Here is a 23358-nt window from a genome sequence, read left to right as displayed (position 1 = left end):
CGTCGGTGTATTTAAATTAAATCCATATATTTTTATGTGAGTGTAAATGCTCGTAACCATTTAAGGATTTTTCTAATTTCAAATGCAATGATTACTGTTGATGTACTACAAGCTAAAACTAGAAGTACACTTATGTCTTCCAGAATCCAAACTTTGAAAATTTGATTTAGCTAAGCTGAGTTGGCTACTAATAGTAGTACATTAAGTAGTACACCTAAAATTTCCTAGTACATGTATATGTACTGCAAAATTGCAAAGTACAAACATCCCCTCCTTTATGTGATTATTACATATAGAATCAGAATCAATCAATAACTTCATTCAACATTGCATTTTATGCATAATTTAACAAACCAAATTTTCAATGAGAAGGGAATCTTATTGAATATGAGAAGCTGCTTAACACTAAGGATGTCTAACATGGAGGAGGTAAGATAATTTAATTTAGATGTATAAAAGGTTGGGGGCTGAGATTAATAGTTAGCGACAAGACGAAGGCAGGGAACAGACAGAGCATGGATGGAACCATCAACAGATGAGATAGCTGTTGTGGCTCCGCTCATGCACTGCCTCTTCCCTGGCTTTGTTTCCATTAATATTTAATTCTTAGTCCCTTTCCTCTTTTTTTTTTTTGATTTATTTATTATCTTGTATGATTTGTATATTAAAATGAGTTCAATTTGTGGATTCAACTTTAAAAGGCAGTGATGTTGATGAGCTTTGGCTAAACAAACACATTTTGTCACTAATGATCTCTCTTGTCTTTATGTTTCCATGTTCTTAAATACCTTATCATTGGAATATGCTACTTGATTCATGTCTTCATATCTTGTCACCATTCATTCAATTTCAGACAAATATATGGTGAGATAAGAGATGGTAGATAAAATCATCTCTTGAAATTTACCAGAAACTACTGATATATGTCATGGGACAAATTGTTCTAAATTGTGGCTGCAATTAAGCTGTGATTCTTTATATTGTAATTAAATACAGATAAATGAGGTCGCGGCCAAAATTTCCATTGCAATATCGTTGTAGCGACTTCTAAAACTGTTATATTACTAGGATTATATGGACATTGAGGCAAGACTTATTCTGTAACTTCTTTTACTGTTGTTTGCATGATTAAGCCAACTTATTATCCTGTTTTGGATTATATATATTCAATATAATTATATATGAATGAAAGACAAACACAGACAACAAGCTGCGCCGCTGACGTTTTTTTATGGCAAAACCAATCCTCAAACAGACATTACATTAGTTGATGTATACCCTTTCCTGCACGTATCATAGTCATCTGACACAGTTCAAGTGATTATGCATGAAGCATGAAAGTTTTATTCTCTAAGACTATGATATAAACAAGATTAATGAAATTTCAAAACTTATGATGTTACTACTTACCATAGGAATTAGTATAGCATTATAGTTTATATGATAAAAATACTAAAGTAGGAGCATAAAAGAATACAAAATATAACAGAACATCATCAAGTTATATGAGAGAATAAAGATAAAATTATTTTAATTTTGTTACATAAAAAGTAAGAACTTACATGAAGCTATATCAATCAATATTATTATCAGACAAGCACAAGGACTTAGTAAGGTCAACAATAACACAAGTATGATCTTCTCCAAATTTATGATCAAATTTTCCAGATTCTATAAGCTCCAAATCCTCCAAAAGTATCACATAATGTTCCCGAACTTCGTCTGCACTCTTTTTTCCTCCAACAATTGCCGCAACCATCTCCCACCGTTCCGGATGCCTCTCATCTACCAAAGCTAAAGCCAACTCAAACAATTTATTCTCCTTCCAACTCCATCCACATAACCCCTTTGGAATATCATCATCCATGTACCTGAAAAAATTCAGTTACATTACATTATTGGAGAATCTCATTGATACCTTAATATTTTGTTGAGTCTACTTGGGTTGTCATGTACCTTAATATCTCATTGATATCATCTTATCTTTGGCGTCACTAGAAGGGCCACAATATATTGAGATTAAATAAAACTCAACTTATGATAATGATTGATTGATTATTTTGGGCCAAAACAGTATAATGATAATATAATAAAATGGGACAATATCTAAAATGAAGTACCTCACTATCTATTTTCTTGTTAGAATTAGTAACTATTTTATTTTTTTTTCAAATTTAAGCTATTGATTGATGTCATGTGGTCCTTGAATTTTTTAGCCGGTTTCATGTAGAAAAATTTATGTACATGAAATAAGTAAGGTCAGAAATTGTTTGCAAATTATCTATTCATGATTTTTTTTTTCTTTCTAAGATTTCAATTTTATAGCTTGCACACACGTACGGATAGTGGGTGAATTTGGTGGTTAAGAATTAAGATTGAACAATGTGTTTGATCTTTCTGAAAGATTTGAAAGGATTCGATGCTTCACCAACCGGAATTAGGTCACTTTCAAAGGTGTAGGGTTAAGATGCGGAAATTAGAGGGGAGTAAGCAAAAACTAAAGGAGAATTAGCATGCAAAAACTACACATTAGCATAATATGATCAATAATTGAGCGGTTAGGTGTTCGATGAATGATTCTTGTGTATGGATAAAATTTGATTGAGAGGAAAAAATTCATCTCGTGCACCTTCTCTGACAAAGATTAGTCACACCACTACTGAGAGGGAAGAACTAACCTTACACGTCCAGCAAATTCTTCGGTAGAGATTAGTTACTTCTAAATGGCAGTAAAAACTTTGTCGTCTTATAACGTGGTAACTAAAAAATTTGTTTGTAGTATTCTTTTGAGGTAATTGTAACTGTTAAGAAGTCTCACATCGGTTGCGATATGGCCTGACTAAGTATTTATAAACTAGAGGCAATCCTCACTTTACAAGCCGGTTTTGTAATGATTAATTAGACCCAATACACAATTCTAAGAGTAACTAGTGTGAGTCTAACGTTACCGCCATAATACATATTTGATGTTCATAAAGTGGTTTTGTCTAACATGTAAACGTGACAAGTCTTTCACCATGCATAAGTATATTTTTGTTATTTGATCAATAAATTTTACCATTTTTGGATAAAAATGCCACATCATATCCATTCGATTCAATGGGTGATCCAATGGTGAAAACAAGTTTGTGCATGACAAAATACTTGTCTCATTTGTGCACCATAAATTTGGCCATATAAAACTATATAAGAGATAAAGAGTGAATAAAATTTTGTTTCGCAAGTATTGCTCAGTTGGTAACTACCATAAATATTATTGGAAGGGTCGGGATCTGAACCCCAAATTTCTCACTTTTCCACACTTACTGAGTGGGAGTCTAACCACTTGTCAAAGACATCGCTCACTATCCTAAAGAAGTAAACATGACATTGGCACAAGTGTTGAAGTATTTCATTCTTGCAATAAAATTTTATTTTTCTACAATCAATATTCAATACTCTATACAAAAGAAAACTCATATTTAAGTGTACATACATATATACTCCACATTTTGTGTCATCACAATTAATTTCCACTTTACATATTTTTCTTTCTTTCTTTCTTGGTTCTCTACTATACATATTTTACTTAACCTCTATATTATAATCCTATAAAAGTTCCTACAATTGTTTGTTTGTTAATATACCCTTTTGTGGTATAATTAGTCATGTAACTCAATTTCAAGCTTTAGTGAATCCAAGTTCAAAGGGTATACCAGTAGCAGGTAACCACATACCAGCTTGAATCCATTCATTAGCAGTATATTTCATTGCATCAGCTTTTGTAAGAACACCTTTTCCCCATTTAACTCTTGCTTTAACATCTGAACCAGGTCCAGTATTAGCATACTCAGCAAAATAACATGTATCAAGAAATTGAGTCCCTGACCAAGGAAGATATCCATCTGGTTGAATTAAATCACCTATAGTATTTTCCATAAATATTGCTCTCGAATACGCTTTCCATGGTCTCGCTAAATATGATCTAACTGTTAATCTATCAGCTTGTAATTCTGCTTCTGGCATAATCTCACAATTCTGAAGTACTACTCCTGTTGGCATGTTCTTTTGATCTGTTCCATCTGCTACTACTATGTTTTGTTGATTTGCTTCTGGTTTTCGAATTATTATTTTGGAGTTTTGTATTACTGTTGCTGAGTAGCCGAAAATGAAATCAACTGTGCCTGAAATTTCGCAGTTTCTGTAGAATTGACGGTGGGCGTGTGCATATAATGTGTCTTGGTAACCTCGTATGGCGCAGTCAAAGAAAGCTGATCGGTCACCTTGTACACGAAGTGCTACTGCTTGATGTTTGCTTGCTCCTGCTGTGTTCTCGAATGCCATTGCCTTTGCCATGAAATCATCCGCAACAGTAGCTGCATATACATCACAAAACTTATCATATTAATTTCGAGGGTTTGGTCTGGTCATAGTTCTACATTTCGGTATTTAACAGAAATTATGAATATGGCCGCAATATAAAGGTTTAATAGTCCTCCACAATGACATAGCGCGTTTTCAATTATGAACAAATCGATTGTATTTGTCCCATATTTTTTGAAATTTGATTATACTATAATTCGTTGAATGAGACGAATATTACTTTTTTGCTACGTAATCTAGATATATATTTTGATTATAATTCTTAACATGATTAATTAATGTTTAAATCGAATGAGAAGAACTTACAGAATGTAGCCGTCCGCATAGTCTTCCAACCATCTACAAAATTCTTACTACCGGTGATAATGGTTTTTGTAGGGCCGTCGCCATATAATAAAAGATTCGGCTTTTTCTTGTCAACCAGAATATATTCATCATAGACACCAGCCTTCACGTAGATAACAAATCTACCTACATGATTTTTCGGATAAGAATTAATAGCATCAAGAACCGTTTTAAATTGACCACTACCATCTTTGGCAACAACTGCATTAGGCGTAACAGACATTCCGGTACTCATATCAGCCATTAGCCTACGATCTGCAGCGGCCATCCATTCTGGGTAACCCTCTCCGTCTTCATCCTCGACTTCAAAAAGCCTACGAGACGAAGTTTTCACATCCAAATCCAAATTAAATGCATCAAGTACTTTTGCAACCGCAGACACAACATCAAGTGCTAATGCCGTAAGTTTTTGTACATCATCCAAACTACCTGTCTGCAACTGCGACTGAACCTGCTTTTCACCATCGGTATTAAAACCGTCAAGACACGATTGTTGGTAAGCAACAACGGCACCTAACCAATTTTTAAGCTCCGCGGTACGTTGAGTAACATTTTGAGAATTGTTATCATGAATTAAAACATTGGAGGCTTGTAATTCTTGTATCGCGGATTGTAACAAATCTTTACAATCATCGAGCGCCATTTTTACAGTCGAGTTACCTTTGTCATTTTCAACTGCTAGCGTATCGCTCATGTTGAAGGCTTTGATGACACTTTCCATCGATGTTTTAACCACGGCTTTTATATAATCATTAGGGTCCGAGGTATTAACAGGATTAAGAGTGTCAGTACAAAATTTCCTATCATCACTACCTTGACATACAGTTTCAACAGCTTTAGTATGTGCATTCAATTGAGAACCATCCTCACCGGGTTTGTTCGACGTTCGAACAACAGCAACAACACCTAAGGCAACACCTACTACAAGAATAAGAGAAACAGCTGAAACAAGTACTTTACTTTCCATTTTTTTTTTTTTTGTTATAAACTTTTTTGTATTATTTTACCTATGCAATGGTTTTATATATGAAAATGAAAAAATAGACATTAGATTTTGTTCCCTACTATTTATGGGAATGATGTTATGAGATAATATTGGTGATTGTTTGATTAACCATTTCTGTTTTTTATTGATGGTTTAAGATTTCTTTTAGGGACATGTTGACCATTTCTATGGAAATTGACTCATTGATTCTATGAGCTATATATGCTAAAAACTAGTTAACGATTAGTCGTTCAAGCAATTCATTGGTCATGTATATGGGACTTCGTTGTCCATCACTTTGATTACAGTTTCATCCTCTAAATTATTTTTAGTAGGGTGTTTATGAAGCTACTTAGACGGGTTTATTTGTTTTATGTTACTCTAGATTTATGGTGATCAACTTTTAAATCTAAACTTAGTAAAAAAAATGAAAAATTAAGTCTAGACAAGACACGGAATAAAATAACTATAAAAGTATCTTTGCACACAATTACAGAAATTGACGTGATAGATAGGTAATTTAATTTATTTAAAGAATCATATGATTAAGAGATTCAAATACCGACCACTTACATCTATTTTGTTGGTAAAATGTTCGATATATATTAAAAACAAAATTGAATACAAAACATAAAATTTAAAAAAGTTATAGAAATGATATATTAATATTAATATTAATATTAATTTTCTTTTTAATAAACCAAATGAATATATTAAATATTAAGTAGAAGATGTGCCTAACAAGAAATGAAATATAAGATGTTTAAAGGTTAAAAAAAGAAAAGGGAATAAATAATGGCAATTATTCAAGGGTAAACCCCAAACAATTCAAAGAGTTAGACCACCATAAAGAAAAATCTTTCTTTTGATACTTCATCCACCAGCAAAATACAACTTTGACCCTATCAAACATAACTTCAACCGGGGAGAAACCAGGAGCGGGATGGATAAAGTGTAATGTTATGTTGTGTTTGTAGTTGAGTCCGGTGTTACTTCTATGGGTCTTTGCTTTCGTGATACCAATGAGCATTTTGTGGCTGGCTTGACTCAATGGCAGCAGCCTTTTTATTCCATAGTGGAAGGCGAAGCATTGACACTATTACTTGTAATGAAAGAGGCTATCCATTGTGGATTTGAGCGAGTCCAATTTGAAAGTGACTCAAAGTTGTTGGTTGACGCCATCCATTCGAGAAGACGGTGCAATTCAGAATTCAGTTCAATTGTTAACGACATTATTCTTCTTATGTCATCTTCTGTAAACTTTGAGGTTAAGTTTGTTAGGAGACAAGCGAATTTGGTTGCTCATACTCTTGCTAGGGCGGCTAATGTTTGAGCTAGTTTCCATAGATTTGAGATTATTCCCTTATGTATTGAACATTTATTAGTTAATGATATGAATTAAGTTTGTTTGGTTAAAAAAAAAACATAACTTCAACCGAAAACTTATTATGAACAAATAACCTATTATTTCTTTCTTTCAAAAAATTCTAACAACACGCAACTCGTAAACCGGACCGGGCATCATTAATTAACAAAAATATAGGAATTGCAAAATTGCAAACTATGATCATCAACAACATTAGCTAAAGACCAAAGATGGCTCAAAATTTTACTATCAACTTAGTGAAATCACAATCTAAAAACAAGTGATTGCAGATTTCAGCGACTCTGCAACCACTTATACACAATAACGAATCCTGAAAAATCATTTAAAAGTTTGTGCAAAGGCATGTGTTTTGATGAGATAATGTAATTTTTTGAGAGAATTCAAATTAAAAAAATTATGGAAATTTAGCGAGATTTTCTGAGATATTTTATCTTATAGTTAAATTTATGGAGTTTCAAATGATACATAAACACTAGGAATTTAAATTTTTTTTCTTACTCTATACAATGTGAATATTAATTTAATTAGTTCTTATAATTTTAAAAAATTTATAGGTTGGTCCCCATATTTTTAAAAAATTTCAAATTGACTCCTATAAGTTTTCAAAAAATTGCTCTGAAAATTGTATTGACACTATGCCCATATTTTTACTGTATATTCTCGACAAAAATCTACTTGGCGTGATTTGTGCATGTGCAAAAAGAATTTTACACCGACAGTGTATAGTAATTAATCTCTTCTCCGAAACCAACCCGTCTTATAATCTTTAAATTTATAAAAACTAGTAATAATTTATTTATTTTTTGGTGATTCAATTTTGACATTAGTTTTTAGACATAAACTATTAAATGTATGATCCATTGATCTAAGCTATAAGCTACAATTTTAATTATATATTACGGTTATATATGTTTGGCGATGTAAAGTTTTGAGCTTTTTTTTTTGAAGAAGCTAAAATGAGATATATATTAAACTAAACATAGTCACCTCAGCACAAGGTGTGCCTAGATGAGCTACCAGAGTTTACAGAAAGACAGAAAAGAAAAATATAAAGATCAACATCATACAAAGCCCAAACATAACAAAGGACTAGACCACCAGCTATGGTAGTTTAAAGCCAAAGTAACATTCTTCGACTTCAACCACCTATACGAAAATAACTTGATCTTGTCTAATATCTGGAGAGAAGTGCTAGTTGAGCCTGTAAACAATCTATGATTTCTTTCCGTCCATATGACTCATACGCTGACAAGCCAAATAAGCTGCAAAAAAGACCGTCGTACCCGAGATCCACCAAATAATGATGTGAAATGAACGAAGTGGTCCCGGATAGTACTGGAGTCCGTCAAAGAAATGTCAATCCACGTGCACACCAAAGCCCAAAGAGAACCAAAAAACTCACAAGAGATGAATAAATGATGAGCCGACTCTGCCTCCCCACAACCAGCTACGCACACCTGTGCTGAAGAAGATAAGATGCCTCGAGTAACCAGATTTGTCTTTGTAGGTAACCTATCGCGAAGTAGACGCCACGCAAAGATGGATACCTTCAAAGGAACCTGAGGATGCCAAACAAGATGATCTGCCTCATCCAAAGAAACTGAATCGCGAGTAGTCAAAAGCTGGTAAACTCCTCGAACAGTGTAACCTGTGTCAGGATCTGGCTGCCACCGCCACCTATCTGAATACTGTGCCTGTAAAGAAATGTTAGCAAGTAAAAACTGACACTCCCTCAACATGTCCTCCTCCCACACCCTCAACTGCCTCCGCCAAACCCAAGCCGCCCCATCCATCCCCCACCCTAACGAGAACATCTCAGCCACCGTACGCGATTTGGTCTCTGATAAAGCAAACAGACGGCCAAATCGCTCACATAAAGGAGTCTCATCCACCCATGGGTCAGTCCAAAAAAGAGTATTTGAACCGTCCCCCACTATCCTAACAACATGCTCCCCGAACCAACCTCCCCCTGACTCTCCAACACCAACCCGAATGCTCACTATCTCTCGCCACCACAAGGACCCTCGCCGCCCTCCATCTCTCAATCTCCCTCGTTCCACCCCATATCGCGCTGCCAACACACGAAACCACAACCCCTCTCGATCCACTAACATCCTCCAACACCATTTACCTAACAGTGCCAAATTAAACTCCCGCAACTGCCGCACCCCCAAACCTCCATACTCTTTCCGTAAACAAATAGTTTTCCAATTTACCCAAGCTGTTTTCCTAACATCCTCACACCCCCCCCCAAAAAAATTTAATTAAAAGAGATTCAATAGAGGAAATGATACCTGAAGGAGCTTTGAAGAAGGAGAGAGCATAAACAGGTAGAGATGTCAAGACAGACTTAATCAAAACCAGACGACCACCAAAAGAAAGAAAATGACTCTTCCACCCAGATAATCGATTCTTTAAACGTTCCAACACCGAATTCCAAAAGCCCAGACGCCGCGAATCACCCCCAATAGGAAGGCCAAGGTAAAGAAAAGGAATTTTTCCCACTTTACAACATAAAGCAGACGCAGCTTCGCCTAACCAGGACTCGGGAATATTCACCCCAACAAGCAAACTTTTGTTAAAATTGACCTTTAAACCTGACATTGTCTCAAATAACACTAGTAACGCTCGCAGAGCCCTTACATTAGCCCAACTCTTCGCCCCCATTAACAGAGTATCATCAGCAAACTGCAAATGTGACACCGAAATAGGATCTGACTCCCCTAAACTATACCCCACAAATAAATTATGCTCTACCATAGCCTCCATCAGCACATTTAACCCCTCCGCAGCCAAGAGGAAAAGAAAAGGAGACAGCGGATCTCCTTGTCTAAGGTCTCTCTCAAGAGGGAACTCATCAGTTGGGCTACCATTGACCAAAATAGATGTCGTAGCCGTACCCACACACTCCCTAATCTACTTCCTCCACAAAGTAGGAAACGACATACTCGCCATAACCTTGTCCAAATAACTCCAATCCACCGAATCATAGGCTTTCTCGAAATCCACCTTAAAAAGCATAAGTTCCTTCTTAGACTTCCGAGCCTCATCCACAACCTCATTGGCTATAAGAATTCCATCCAAGATCTGCCTATCCTTAACGAATGCCGTCTGAGACTCCGATATCACACTACCAATAACAAGACGTAACCGATTCGCAAGTACCTTCGCCAAAATTTTATAAATACTACCAACTAACGAAATCGGTCGAAAATCGTTCAGCCGTTGAGGGCTATCAACCTTTGGGATCAACGCTATAAAAGTAGAATTGATACCTTTTGTCAGTTTTCCATTCCGATGAAAATCTAAAATAAAATGCATGACATCTCCCCTCAACTCAGTCCAAAAATCCTTAAAGAAACCCAAGTTTATCCCATCAGGCCCAGGACTTTTAAAACTATCACAGTCCCACACCGCTGATTTCACCTCTGCTTCTGTAAAAGGCTTGATAAGGCTACTTATTTTGAGTAATTTTTTTATTTCTTTGAGAAAATTAAATGAGACCGAATGAAATAGCAAGGCCAACCCAACATATTAGAAGGTCTAAGACAGATTTAAGAATTGATAAGTCATTTCTAAAGTTTATAATAGTATTTTAGTAAAATTACTAATTTTAGTATAAATGTTATTTTTCATAAATTATTTATTAAATTAATATAATCAATTTTATTTCATATTTTCCTAATTGATAATAAAGTCAACTAATTGACTTATTCTTTGTTGAGAGAATATTAATTTTAATTTTGAAAATAGTAGAACATGAGGCTTTTTTTCCCTAAAAAAGAAGAATACGAAGCCTTTTATTAATAACTTTTGAATTTTTCTGGAGGCCTAGTGATTTCCAAGTTGCAGAAATAAATAAAATTAAGAAACATATACAATATTCGATGTTCAAATAACAAAACTCTTCGATTAATTAATGAGATAAAATAAACATATACGATATTTCGATGATCAAATAACAAAACTCTTCTCATTAATTAATGAGATACATGAAACACTTACAAAGTGGTTTTATTCGTAAAGGATTCCACCTGAGCTAGCTTGAAATTGAGACCAGCTTCAAAGTAGAATCAACATGTAAGCTAGTAATCTATAGATACATAATAACTAATCAAACTTGTGTACATAAAAGCACACAGTTGTAAGAAACTAAACAATAAATAAAGGAGCAACCCTCAAATTTAATTTATTATATCTTGATTTCTTCATGGTTTTTCAAATCCAATTGTATAAGGAATACCAGTTGCCTTCAACCAATCATCAGCTCTTCCAGTAGGTCCAGCTTTAAGGAATTGTTCAGCAGTGTATTGAGCAGCTTCATTCTTATTAATGTTAGGATGATAACCTTTCCACTTAATCCTTCCATTAAGATTAGCACCAGGTCCAGTATTAGCATATTCAGCATAATACAATGTATTAAGATACAAATTTCCTTCCCATGGAGTCCACCCTTCTGGTGCAAGAAAATCATCAATGTTAGATTCCATAACCACTGTCTTAGCATATTCTTTCCATGGTCTACCCAAATATGATTTCAGTTGGTCTTTAACTGGAAACAATTCCTTCTCTGCGGTGATTTGGCAATTCTGGAGCACAATTCCTGTGGCCATGTTTCGTTGTTTTGTACCGTCTGCGGTTACTGTGTTGAATTGGCTTGGTCCTGGCTTTCGCACGATGATTTTAGAGTTTTGGATTAGGGTTGGAGATGCGCCGAATATGAAGTCTATGGTACCGGATATTTCACAGTTGCGGTAGAATTGACGATTGGCTTGAACGTATAATGTGTCTTGGTAGCCATGCATGGCGCAGTCGAAGAATGCTGACATATCTCCTTGGTTTCTAAATGCCACTGCTTGATGTTTTTCCCATCCAGCTGTGTTCTCGAATGCTATTGACTTTGCAATGAATCCAGGTGCAACATTTGCTGAATACATAACATAATCAATTAAAGTTAAATTGATTAAAGATATTTGCATAACACACCCATATATAAATACTTACCAAAAGTGGCAGTTTGCATTGTTTTGACGCCGTCGACAAAGTTTTTGTGACCGGTGATAATACTCTTTGTAGGACCGTCGCCATACATAAGAATATTTATTGCTGTTTTGGGAACGGTGATGTATTCGTCATAGACTCCGGCCTTAACATAGATAATGAATCTGCCTTGGAATCCCTTAGGATATGAGTCAATAGCCTCTTTAACTGTTTTAAATTGACCACTGCCATCTTTAGCAACTACTGCATTTGGTGCAGGAGCTCCACCGCCACCTCCAGCAGCAGCAGCACCACCACCACCTACCTTAGCCAATAGCTTACGATCCGCAGCCGAGAACCACTTTGGCAACCCTTCATTGTCAAGCTCATTAACCTCCAGAAGACGACGAGAAGATGGATTCAAATCTAGCTTCAAGTCGAAACTCTGAAGGAGATGAACCATACTTGATACAATGTCAAGTGTAATTCCAGTTAGTTTCTCCATCTTATCCAAACTTTCTGTTTGCAACTGTTTCTTTACCTGTTCCTCTCCGCTTGTCCCATTATTGAACCCTTCCGTGCATGATTCTTGGTACGAGATAACAGCACTCAACCAGTTCCTAAAGTCAGGTGTTTGGTCATGAATCGCTTGAACATTGTTATCACGAACCAAATTAGCCGATGACTCGAGACTATCAAGAGCGAATTGCATCAAGTCTTTGCAATCGTCAAGAGCCATTTTGATACCAGGTTCGCCGTTGTCATGTTCAACTTTTAACTGGTCACTCATATTCAAAGCAAGGATAACGCTTTTTGCACTTGCTTCAACCGCAGCTGCTAAATAAGCTGTTGGATCAGAGGAATTGGTTGGTTTCGCGGCGCCAAGAGTGTCTTGACAAAGTTTTTGATCTTCAGTTGCAGAACAAATGGATTGCACATTTTTTTGATGTGCTGCTAATGCAGGATCATTACCAGTTTTGTTGACAACGCACACGACACCGATGGCAACACCCACCACAAGAATGATGGATACACCAGAAACTATTACTTTTCCACTCATATTTTTTTTGTTATAGCCTTCTTGAGATCTTTTATTCTCTTATTCTTTTTAATTCATTCCCTTATTTGGTTTTTTTGTGTGGGAGAGAGTGATTGTTTATTGTATACTAATTAGACACTTATCTAGCATAAGGATATTAGGTTCTTATATAGGTGGTTGAATTTCTATTTTTAGTCTTAGAATAGATGAGAAAAACAAGCTTAGGATGAATGGGTGTTCAGAAGTGTAGTTGATAAATTAGGACACTACTATTTTTTTTTCTATAATAAGCAAGAATTTGCATTTTCAGGATACAATTGTGTTGAATTTGTGGTTGACAAAGTTAGCTTGCATTGTGATGGCTAATAATAGTTGAGGCATAGAACATTTTTTAGTCCATAGATGTTCTTTCGAGTACTCCTTTATTTTTGCAAAACCTCATGATAATTTGTGGTTAGTGAGTGAACTTGAATGGTTTGTTTGTTGCCGTTAATTGAAATCTCAAGGGTCACTTATGAGTGACCAAGTCACAATAAAATTTTGCACATTTTTTTATAATAACTTTGCAAATTTTTTTAATAATAATTTTAGACTCTTTTTTTTTTATAACAACTTTGCACTTTATTATCTAAGGTGCCCCTGCATTGCAAATTATTTTTGTCCCTCTTGGCCTTGGTGAATATTTTTTTCATCATCAATATATATACAACTCTATAGTATACAAGTGAGATAACTGTTTTACTAGGAGTGCTCAAACTAACAAGATAAACAATTTACTTTTTTTGACAATACACAAGTTATTTGTATTCATATTTAAATCTGATTTATAAAACATCAGATAAACATATGTATGGCTTTGACTTTTTCTTCTTGCGCTCTCTGAAAGTCCTCGTTTGCTTCCGGAAATTTTAAAAATACCCCTCTCGTTACTTAAGTAGTGAACTCAGGGGCCCACTAACTAGGAAAAAATAGTTCACATCCTAAAATGCAAACTCAGTTCGTATCCTAGAATGCAAACTCATACGCATTTTAGAATGCAAACTGTGTTTTTCCCAATTTTTATTATTTACACACTCGCATCCTACGTTTCGATGAGGTAGGATTGAAAATCCGGGGGCACGTGTGAGACTCGAGGGACGCAAACAGAAGGAATGTATGACTTTTAACCAAAACCCATATTTTGGACATGTTGGACACCCATATCCGGTATTTTGAACATCCATATCCGGAAATAAAACCAAATAAAGGTTGTTATAGTCTTTTTCTTTGTTTGTATTTATCTAATTTTATTCTTTATTTGTGTTTTTGAAATTTCATGTCCAAATCAGTTTTAAAAATTTAAATCCGGTTATAAAACTAATTATGGCTATAACCGGTTTTGTGGAAACAACAAAACCATTGTATGGATATGCTATGATATCCGGTTATAACAAGTGGTTGTGAATGATGTTTTCTCTTCGGGCCCCCGTGTTTCTTTTATACCCCCAAATATTCCAATTTTGCCCTTGATAAAAATTTCGGTTCGCAGAAATCGAATTTTTTTTAGTACAAATTCAGAGTAAAATTCGGTTTTTATAAACCGAAATTTGTTTTCAAGGCCAAAAAAAACTTCAGTTTCTATAAACCGAAGTTTTTTGCAAGGGCAAAATTGGAAATTCAGGGGGTATAAAAGAAACACGGGGGCCCGAAGAGAAAACATCGTTGTGAATTGGTAATGAATTGGTTTTGTGGACAATCCAACCATGAGTAACCCTATGTTTTACCATGCACAAATTTATTTCTACAATTGCATCAATAATTCCAACCATCAAGACTTATTGATCCAGTAATAAAAAATAAATTTGAAACATGATATATACGCTATATTGTACTGTAAGAGAGTTTATATTTTGACGGTGAGTCCATGACTTCATTCACGACATTTGATCTGTAATGAATAAATCCTACTTGGTGAAAATAAAAAACTTCTAGTCATTGTTGTCATACAAATTATATCACCCCTTACTCACTTTAAAAACAAGTTTTCCTGGGGGAAAGGATTGTGCCCCATTGAAATCACAATGGAAACATTGAGCAGTGCAGCAAACTCATTTTCGTTTTCAAAACATCGGAATTGAAATTTTATGTATAACCTAAACCAATGACTCGCTATTTGTACCGGGTATACCCATTTCCGTTTCACAATTTTTCCCAGGAGAATAAAGTAAAAATGGCAATCGTCCCAGTAAAAGATAGATAATTTTTTTTAAGAAAAAAAATACCACAAATAATATTAAAAAGAATAGAGGTATCATCAAGTACATGTTTGGTATCAAGTTGGGTTTGCCAAAATCACGTGAGCCGCAGTGATACCAAACATGCACTAAAAAGAATATAGGAAACAAAGAAACCTCAAACAGCCTCATGGATTATGAACAAAATGAATGCAGTGTACCCTTGGGGACAAAAAGCCATGTTTGACCATTTTAATACCAGCTTCTGAAGCAGTCTCTTATACTTTGCATGCACACTTGTGAACATACTCACAGATATAGAAAGAAATAAAGAGAGATTAGTTTGCTGTTTCACCAGCAGGTCCAGCTCTGGCAGTCAACAAAGGTTGAAGAGCTTTGACTACAATGCTCATGTTAGGTCTGAAATCAGCTTCATATTGCACACACAGTGCAGCAACAGCAGCCATCTGTAATCAACCAGGCATCATGGTGTTATATCAGAACATTATTCTTAATTAAGTCAATAATTTATCTCTAACAGCAGCTATCATGGGTATGGTTCTTATTAAGGTTCCCACAAAAAATGTGTACATTATTTCTACAGTTTAGTGTTTTCATGTTTCCACTAGCATAATGAATACCTATAATGGTTCTTAACAACTGAGAACATACTAATTTATTATAGATAAATAGCCATTGTCTTTCAATTGCTCAACTAATCAAACTTTGGTTGCTTGAATAGTATTTACTATCTCAACAAAATATTAGAATTACGTGGTCTAGTGAGCTTCTTTTATATTCAAATAAAATATAAGCTACAAAAAACTTCCACAAGAATGTAAAATGATAAAATAAAATATAAACGAGGGGAAAAATATACTGAAAGACAGTAAACACCTTAGCAACAGCTTTTGGTGGGTATTCTCCTCCTAGTCTTGTATCAACACACTGTCTGACTTTATCCTCACTGAGTTTTGGTGTGGCCTGAAACACACATGAATTATGATCAACATGGATTTAGAGTAGACAGTAGATTACAATAAAGAAACTTGGGTTCTGTTTCTTTTTTCTTTTGTTGGAGAAGGATGTAATGATAAAGCATAAATCCATACCCAAGTAACCAGACTCTGCTGTCCACGTGGTAGTGTATGATCAACAGGTTTCCTTCCGGTCAGAAGTTCCAGAAGCACAACACCAAAACTGTATACATCGCTCTTAGCATTCAATTGTCCAGTCATTGCATATCTGCCATCCACAAGATTAGATATAATGTTTAGCAGTTGAAGTTAGGACATTAAATATAAAAGATAGTTTTCCCAAATTGATACTGAGATAAAGAAACACAATATATGGGAATGGGTCATGTGTACTGTGGCATAAAGAACATTTACTATTACTTTTCCACTAATTATTCGGGATTCACAAAAAAAAGAAGAAGAGGGGGGTCCATCACAGCCAATCCAATACGGATAAACCGATGCACATTATCTGATATATATAACTTGAAATCTTACTCAGGTGCATGATAACCAAATGTTCCAAGGACACGAGTGGAATGAAGACGTGCAGCCATGTCGGGAGCTTGATTTGACAAATCAAAATCAGCAATTTTTGCAACATCATCATCAAAGATTAGCACATTGCTTGACTTGATGTCCCGGTGGATAATATGGGGATCAGCCTTCTCGTGCAAGTATTCAAGCCCTCTTGCAGCCCCTACAGCAATTTTTACTCTCTGTGCCCATGTCAAAACTGGACCAGGCTGTGCTCCTTTAACCCCTTTTCTGCCTACATGTAAAAAAAAAATGATGAAAACATTTACATATAATAAAAATACAGACTAAGCTAATAGATATATCAAGGAGGGAGACACTGCCTGTCAAGGCATAAAAAAAAATTAATGTTCAAATCCATAGTCTTCTCAGTTCCTCTAGTGTAGACAAAATTCAACCACTGTTTATCGACATTGATACACTTGACCAATTGAAAGGAAAAATCATATACCATGTAAAATGTCGTGAAGAGACCCATTAGATGCAAACTCATAAGCAAGAATACGGGAGTTTCCATCAACGCAATATCCAAGCAACTGGACAAAATTATCGTGTTTCAGCCTTGATACCATTGAAACCTGAAAGCTCAGAAAACCATGCAGTGTCTGTAAGCGAAAAACTTCATTGAAGTCACAAAAAATACTGATCTAAGGTAGTCAAGCATATATACCTGAGCCAAGAATTCCTCGTCAGGCTGTTTACTGGCATCTAACTTCTTGATTGCTGCCGCCTGCCCACTTTTAAGAACTCCATAATATACTCTTCCATAGGATCCCTCTCCAATCAGAGAATCTTGTCCAAAGTTATCTGTAACTTCTTTCAGTTCATCTGCCTGTATCTCGGGAACTTCAATGGGCTGCACTTTAACAGTTTGAGCTCCCTGTTTTGCAGTCTCGGAGGCAGGATAATTTCCATCATTCCCTGCACAGTGGAATTTATCATAAATTCATATAAATTTCATCAAATTCAAATCAGGTAAAATAATCAAACAATTTAACACAATGAAGTGTCACAAACAGCATCTCAATCACATTTTATGGCTCTAATGGAGACTACCAAGGTTTTAAATAGCGGTCACGGTCGCGATAAGGATTTCGCGATTTCGACCATTACGGCTGCTGCGATACGGATTACGGTCGTCGCGGTGAGAATTATTCACAATATCACACAAATCTTATTAAAATTATTTGTACTATCATATATGTATAACAACTTAAATTAGAGATAAATGTAAATTTTTTAATTAGGAAAGAGTTAAAAGGAGATAACAATTAATAATTTATGTTCATATTTGTACTAAAAATGTGATTTTTATTCATTATCATTTCTATTGAAAAAAAATGGAAGACTCTATCTATTAACAATTTGTCGCGGACATAATGGCGTTTCGTCGCGGCCGTATCGGCGTGATTTTTTTTTCACCCTATAAAAACAGTGAAAAACGGTAATGGTAGCTACCTATACCGTTTTGTCGCGGCCATTTTCGCGGTAACGGACCGTTTTTTAAAATCTTGGAGACTACCACACAAAGATGCATGGATTCTCATGAGTTGCAAACTAGATATATCATTGCTGATACACTCCTCTAGTCTATGTGAGTCAAATTACCTGCTGGATTTTTTACAACATACGGTCCGCCACTTTCAGCAGTCTTGTGGAACTCATCTTCTTCGCAACAGCTGAAACAACTCATGATTCTTTTCCTAATAAAATTAATTCATAAGCCTGTCAGAACATACTAATAATAGTTCAGTTTTTTAAGCTTGACGATGTAGTCCATTCAAAAAAAATAAATAACAATTCCATATAGATTCTCATTGCAAGAAAGTAAATACATCTGAGTGATATTGCAACTTTGAACAATTCAAATAGAAAGCAAAAAAGAAGGAAATAGTGCATTTGTATGTATTTTCAGTCCAATCACATTGAGTTGTATTGTTAAGTAGCATTTCAACTGAACGTAAATTCATTCACACGGTATAAAAACTTAAATAGAATTGTCGATGCTTCGACTCAAATATCAATTGATTTATATATTATCTAAAATTTGCAATAATTTCCAACCTCTCATAAATCAATCAATGCAATCAAAAATTAAAAAATGTAACACAATTCTAAATTATTTACATAATATCATCTATCCTTGAACAACAAACAAGGTTTCAGTTACAACACGATAAAACTCAAATATCAATGAAATGAAGCAAATGAACGCGGATCGAATCAGTTTAAGACAATTATACAAATCTACAATCAAAATTCATGCAATTAGTTACAGATCGGTGTAAAGCAAAATCAATTTCGATGAAAGAAATTATTGACCTAAGAAATTCGATCAAGATAATGAAAAAGTAACATATAACAACAGAAAAGCAAATAGTATAAAGTAGGTGAAAATGAAGATTATGATAGATCGATGAGAACGTTACCTGAAATGAAACGGAAGAGTGAAATTGCTGAATTGTGAGAGTGTTGAAGAGTGAAAGCGTTGTTGTTGAGGAATTGAGAGAAGCGTAGGATAAGCAGAAAGTGGTGCGTAGGATAAAGGAGAAGGAGAAGAAGTACCAGCGAAGCTTTTTGACTCGTTTTGAGTTGGAAACAGAATATAGTAATTTAATTGTGCGCTTAATAGTAGTGGAGAGAAGGATATTTTGTTACTTATTACAACTAATATTACGCTAATTGGATACCGATAATTCAGACACTTTTTCTCTCCTTTTACGTGTTCTGCACCGAGTTTCGCAGAGAGACTTGACTTTTGTGAGACTCCATACATACACACACCCCGATATACTAGGTCCTTTTTCTTTTATTATACTTCTTCTGAAATTTGTCGTCAATCGACTGCATCATGCATGTTAATGCATAATTTTAAGATTAATATTTTTAATTATATAATTGTAAAAATTATGAAAATATAGTGTTTTGAAAATACTTATCGAGATGAATTCAACAACATCTTATATACTAATATTTATTTTTATTTTGAAAATTCATATTTACACTATCCATATTTATTTTTTTGACAATTTATTTTGGGTCAAGTGTTTTGACCATTTCTTTTGTTTAATGTTTTGACCAATATTTTACGTTAAAATTTTCTTTTGAAATTTAAATTCACATTAACATAGAAGTTGTTGAAAATTCACATTAACATAGAAGTTGTTGAATTCATCTCGATAAGTATTTGCTACTTCTATGTTAATGTGAATTTAAATTTCAAAAGAAAATTTTAACGTAAAGTTTTGGTCAAAACATTAAACAAAAGAAATAGTCAAAACACTTGACCCAAAATAAATTGTCAAAAAAATAAATATGGATAGTGTAAATATGAATTTTTAAGTGTCAAATTTATATTTAATTTACTTTTGGTTAAAAAATTTAAACTTTTATTAAATATGAGTCAAACTCAAACAGAAGTCGAGAACAACATGGATTAGAGAAGGTGATTCAAACTCTAAATATTTTCACCAATCCATTAAAAGCAGAAGAAGACGCAATCAATTAGTGGCTCTGAAAGATGGCGATCATTGGGTTCAAGGAGTAGATGATGTTAAGTCCTTTGTAAAGAATTTTTTTGAAAAGAACTTCACTGAGGAATGGAGCAACCGTCCCCTTCTTGATGGCATTTCTTTTAACTCTTTATCAGATACAGATAACCATACTCTTTTGGCACCTTTTTCTGTTGAGGAAGTTCGTGATATTCTGAGCAGCTGTGACGGGAATAAATGTCCAGGTCCTGATGGTTTTAATTTTAATTTCTTGAAGACTTGTTGGGATGTGTTACAAGCTGATGTGATGGAGTTCTTAAATGAATTTCATAGCAATGTCATTCTTCCAAAAGCGATCACAGCTTCTTTTTTGGCGTTAATACCAAAGAAGGACCACCCTCAGGTTCTGTCTGATTATAGACCTATTTGTCTTGTCGGTTGCTTATACAAAATTCTTTCTAAGGTTTTGGCAGCTCGGTTAAAAAAGGTGATGGGAAAATTGATTTCAGAATGTCAAACAGCCTTTCTACCTAATCGTCAAATTTTGGATGGTGTTTTGGTTGTAAACGAACTGATTGATTTGGCTAAGAGAAGAAAAGACAAGTGCTTGATGTTGAAAGTAGATTTCGAACGGGCTTATGATACAGTGAATTGGAATTTTCTGGAGTATATGATGCGTCGTATGGGGTTTGATCAGCATTGGCTGGAGTGGATGAGAGCTTGTATATTTAATAGCTCAATGTCGGTGCTAGTAAATGGTAGTCCTACAGAGGATTTCTTAGTTGGCAAAGGGCTGAGACAAGGTGACCCGCTATCTCCATTCCTTTTCTTGATAGTTGCGGAAGGACTCACTCGATTGATGCAAAAGGCTGTTGATAATAGTAGCTTCCATGGGTTTAAAGTTAGAGATGATCTTCATTTTCACACACTCCAATTCGCAGATGATACTGTATTGATCGGTGAAGGAAATTGAGATAATTTATGGTCCATTAAAACGGTGCTGAGAAGTTTTGAATTGGTGTCAGGATTGAAGGTTAATTTCTTCAAAAGTAAGCTTTATGGAATTAATCTTGATGATAATTTTTTGTCCGCCGCATCCTCTTTCCTACATTGTGAGGTAGATTCTATTCCCTTCCGTTTTTTAGGCATTCCGGTGGGTGCCAACCCAAGGAGGAAGATAACCTGGAATCCTATTGTGGAAGCAATGAAGAAGCGTCTAAATGCTTGGAATGGTCGGCATTTATCTATTGGTGGAAGAGTAACGCTTATCAATTCGGTACTTTCTAGTCTACCTCTTTATTTTTTCTCTTTTTTTAAGGCACCGTCATGTGTTTTAAAAGAATTGGTTAACATTCAACGGAAGTTTTTATGGGGTGGAAGTTCCAATACAAAGAAGATTTGATGGGTTAGTTGGGACACTATTTGCCTACCAAAAGACAAAGGTGGGTTGGGTATTAAAAATCTTGATTTATTCAATCAATCTTTACTTTGTAAATGGAAATGGAGAGGAATTAGTGATGAAAATGCTTTGTGGTCCACTTTGTTGAAGTATAGATATGGGAATATGGTAGATAATTTTATGTCGCAATCAACCAACGATGTAATAGGACACTCATTGTGGTGGCGCGATATCATGAAGATTGGGGGAGTTGTGAATGGGGATTGGTTCAAAAAAAACGTGAGCAATGTGTTGGGTGATGGTCTTTCTTTGAGATTTTGGCATGATGTTTGGTTGGGACCAGTTTGTTTTAAGAGTTTATTCCCTATTTTGTTCAATAAAGCTTTGTATCCAAATATAGTGGTAGGTGCTAGTGGTATGTGGCAAGATCACACTTGGGTGTGGAAGATGGAATGGAGTTCGGTATTTTCTGCAGCTGAGCAGAAATTAGCGCAAGAGTTAGACACTTTGTTGACATGATTTTTCCCTTACCCGAATGACAAAGATAGAGTTAGATGGAACATACATCAAACCGGCCAGTTCTCAGTCCATTCGACGTATGTGTTCCTACTATCTTGTGTGGTTACTTTGGCAATTGACGAGAACGTGGTGGAAGCCTTGAATCAATTATGGACAAATGACATGCCATCTAAAGTGAGTATATTTGGATGGAGATTATTATTATCTAGACTACCAACTCGTATGGCGTTGGCGAAAAAAGGTATTATTGTTAATCCGCGTGAGTTGTGTTGTGCTTTTTGTTTCAGAGAAGAGGAAGATATTGACCATGTGTTTTTCAACTGTTCTTTTTCGCAACAAATTTGGAAGGAAATTTTCGTCTGGCTGAATGTGGATTTTATCCCCTATGAAGTTTGTTGGCAGCACTTTATATCCTTTGGTGCTTTGGTGAAGAATAAGTCTTATGCAAAAGCTCGACATGTAATTTGGTTGGCAACCACATGGAGCTTGTGGCGAGCCCGTAATAATATAATGTTTAGAGGAGATGTCATTAACTTGCAATCCTTAGTGAATCAAATTATTTATATCTCCTGGTTTTGGTTTGTTGGTAGAATAGCTTCTAAGTCTTCTCTTGTATTTTCAGATTTGTGTAAAGATCCATTATCTTGCATTTTTAGTATCTAGTGGCTTCTTTTAGAATTGTAAGGGTTGGGTACCCCTTGTACTCCTTATAATTCATTCTTTGCTTATAAAAAAAAAATATGAGTCAAAATTGTAAGGTCAGTTATGTTAGGAGACAAGCCAATGGAATAGCTCATGATCTTGCGCAGGCAACTCGTTTTAATGCTAGTCCCAAATTTTTTATTATTGTCCATCTTGTATGGAAATTATTATTATAAATGAAATGCACTAAGTTTACTTGCTTCAAAAAAAAATTTAAACTTTTGTTTTTTTATAATATACTAAATATAACTGCAAAAAATAATTCAAATTTTTTAACTGTACAATTTCAACATTTATATTTTCTATAAGTTTTTTCTATTCTTTCTTGACATACTCTTTTTTTTTTTTAGAAAAATGTTTAATTTTATAAGACCGTCAACCTT

General features: G+C 34.9%; 3 protein-coding genes and 2 long non-coding RNA genes across 6 annotated transcripts; 1 reads left to right on the top strand and 4 right to left on the bottom strand.

Moving 5' to 3' along the window:
• The first annotated feature begins 79 nt into the window (after positions 1–79).
• LOC123902164 lies at positions 80–3944 on the top strand. The gene is made up of 3 exons (XR_006807507.1): positions 80–429; positions 2311–3704; positions 3813–3944. It is a non-coding gene; the product is annotated as an uncharacterized LOC123902164 (long non-coding RNA).
• LOC123902163 lies at positions 1505–2303 on the bottom strand. Its single transcript, XR_006807506.1, has 2 exons — positions 1957–2303; positions 1505–1871 (listed from the first exon to the last, which is right to left on the bottom strand). It is a non-coding gene; the product is annotated as an uncharacterized LOC123902163 (long non-coding RNA).
• Positions 3661–5674, bottom strand: LOC123902162 (pectinesterase-like). Its single transcript, XM_045951823.1, has 2 exons — positions 4669–5674; positions 3661–4355 (listed from the first exon to the last, which is right to left on the bottom strand). Exons 1-2 carry the CDS (start codon positions 5672–5674, stop codon positions 3661–3663), a joined length of 1701 nt encoding a protein of 566 aa, XP_045807779.1.
• Positions 5675–10933: 5259 nt separating this feature from the next.
• Positions 10934–14537, bottom strand: LOC123902161 (pectinesterase-like). Its single transcript, XM_045951822.1, has 2 exons — positions 12084–14537; positions 10934–12006 (listed from the first exon to the last, which is right to left on the bottom strand). Exons 1-2 carry the CDS (start codon positions 13117–13119, stop codon positions 11288–11290), a joined length of 1755 nt encoding a protein of 584 aa, XP_045807778.1. The 5' UTR covers positions 13120–14537; the 3' UTR covers positions 10934–11287.
• Positions 14538–15485: 948 nt separating this feature from the next.
• Positions 15486–19681, bottom strand: LOC123902159 (pto-interacting protein 1-like). Of its 2 annotated transcripts, none has more exons than XM_045951820.1 (8): positions 19294–19681; positions 18473–18567; positions 17535–17785; positions 17316–17442; positions 16826–17099; positions 16424–16556; positions 16209–16295; positions 15486–15778 (listed from the first exon to the last, which is right to left on the bottom strand). In XM_045951820.1, the coding sequence occupies exons 1-8, from the start codon at positions 19638–19640 to the stop codon at positions 15650–15652; spliced, it is 1443 nt and encodes a 480-aa protein (XP_045807776.1). In that variant the 5' UTR covers positions 19641–19681; the 3' UTR covers positions 15486–15649. The 2 variants fall into 2 exon arrangements, with proteins under 2 accessions (XP_045807776.1, XP_045807777.1); XM_045951821.1 differs by having other exon boundaries at positions 18473–18589; positions 19294–19431.
• Between the last annotated feature and the right edge of the window lie 3677 nt (positions 19682–23358).

The sequence above is a fragment of the Trifolium pratense genome, linkage group LG1, assembly GCF_020283565.1.
Source record: "Trifolium pratense cultivar HEN17-A07 linkage group LG1, ARS_RC_1.1, whole genome shotgun sequence".
Taxonomy (NCBI): Eukaryota; Viridiplantae; Streptophyta; class Magnoliopsida; order Fabales; family Fabaceae; genus Trifolium; species Trifolium pratense.
Note: the sequence above shows the minus strand (reverse complement) of the source record. Positions and strands in the feature narration are given on the sequence as shown.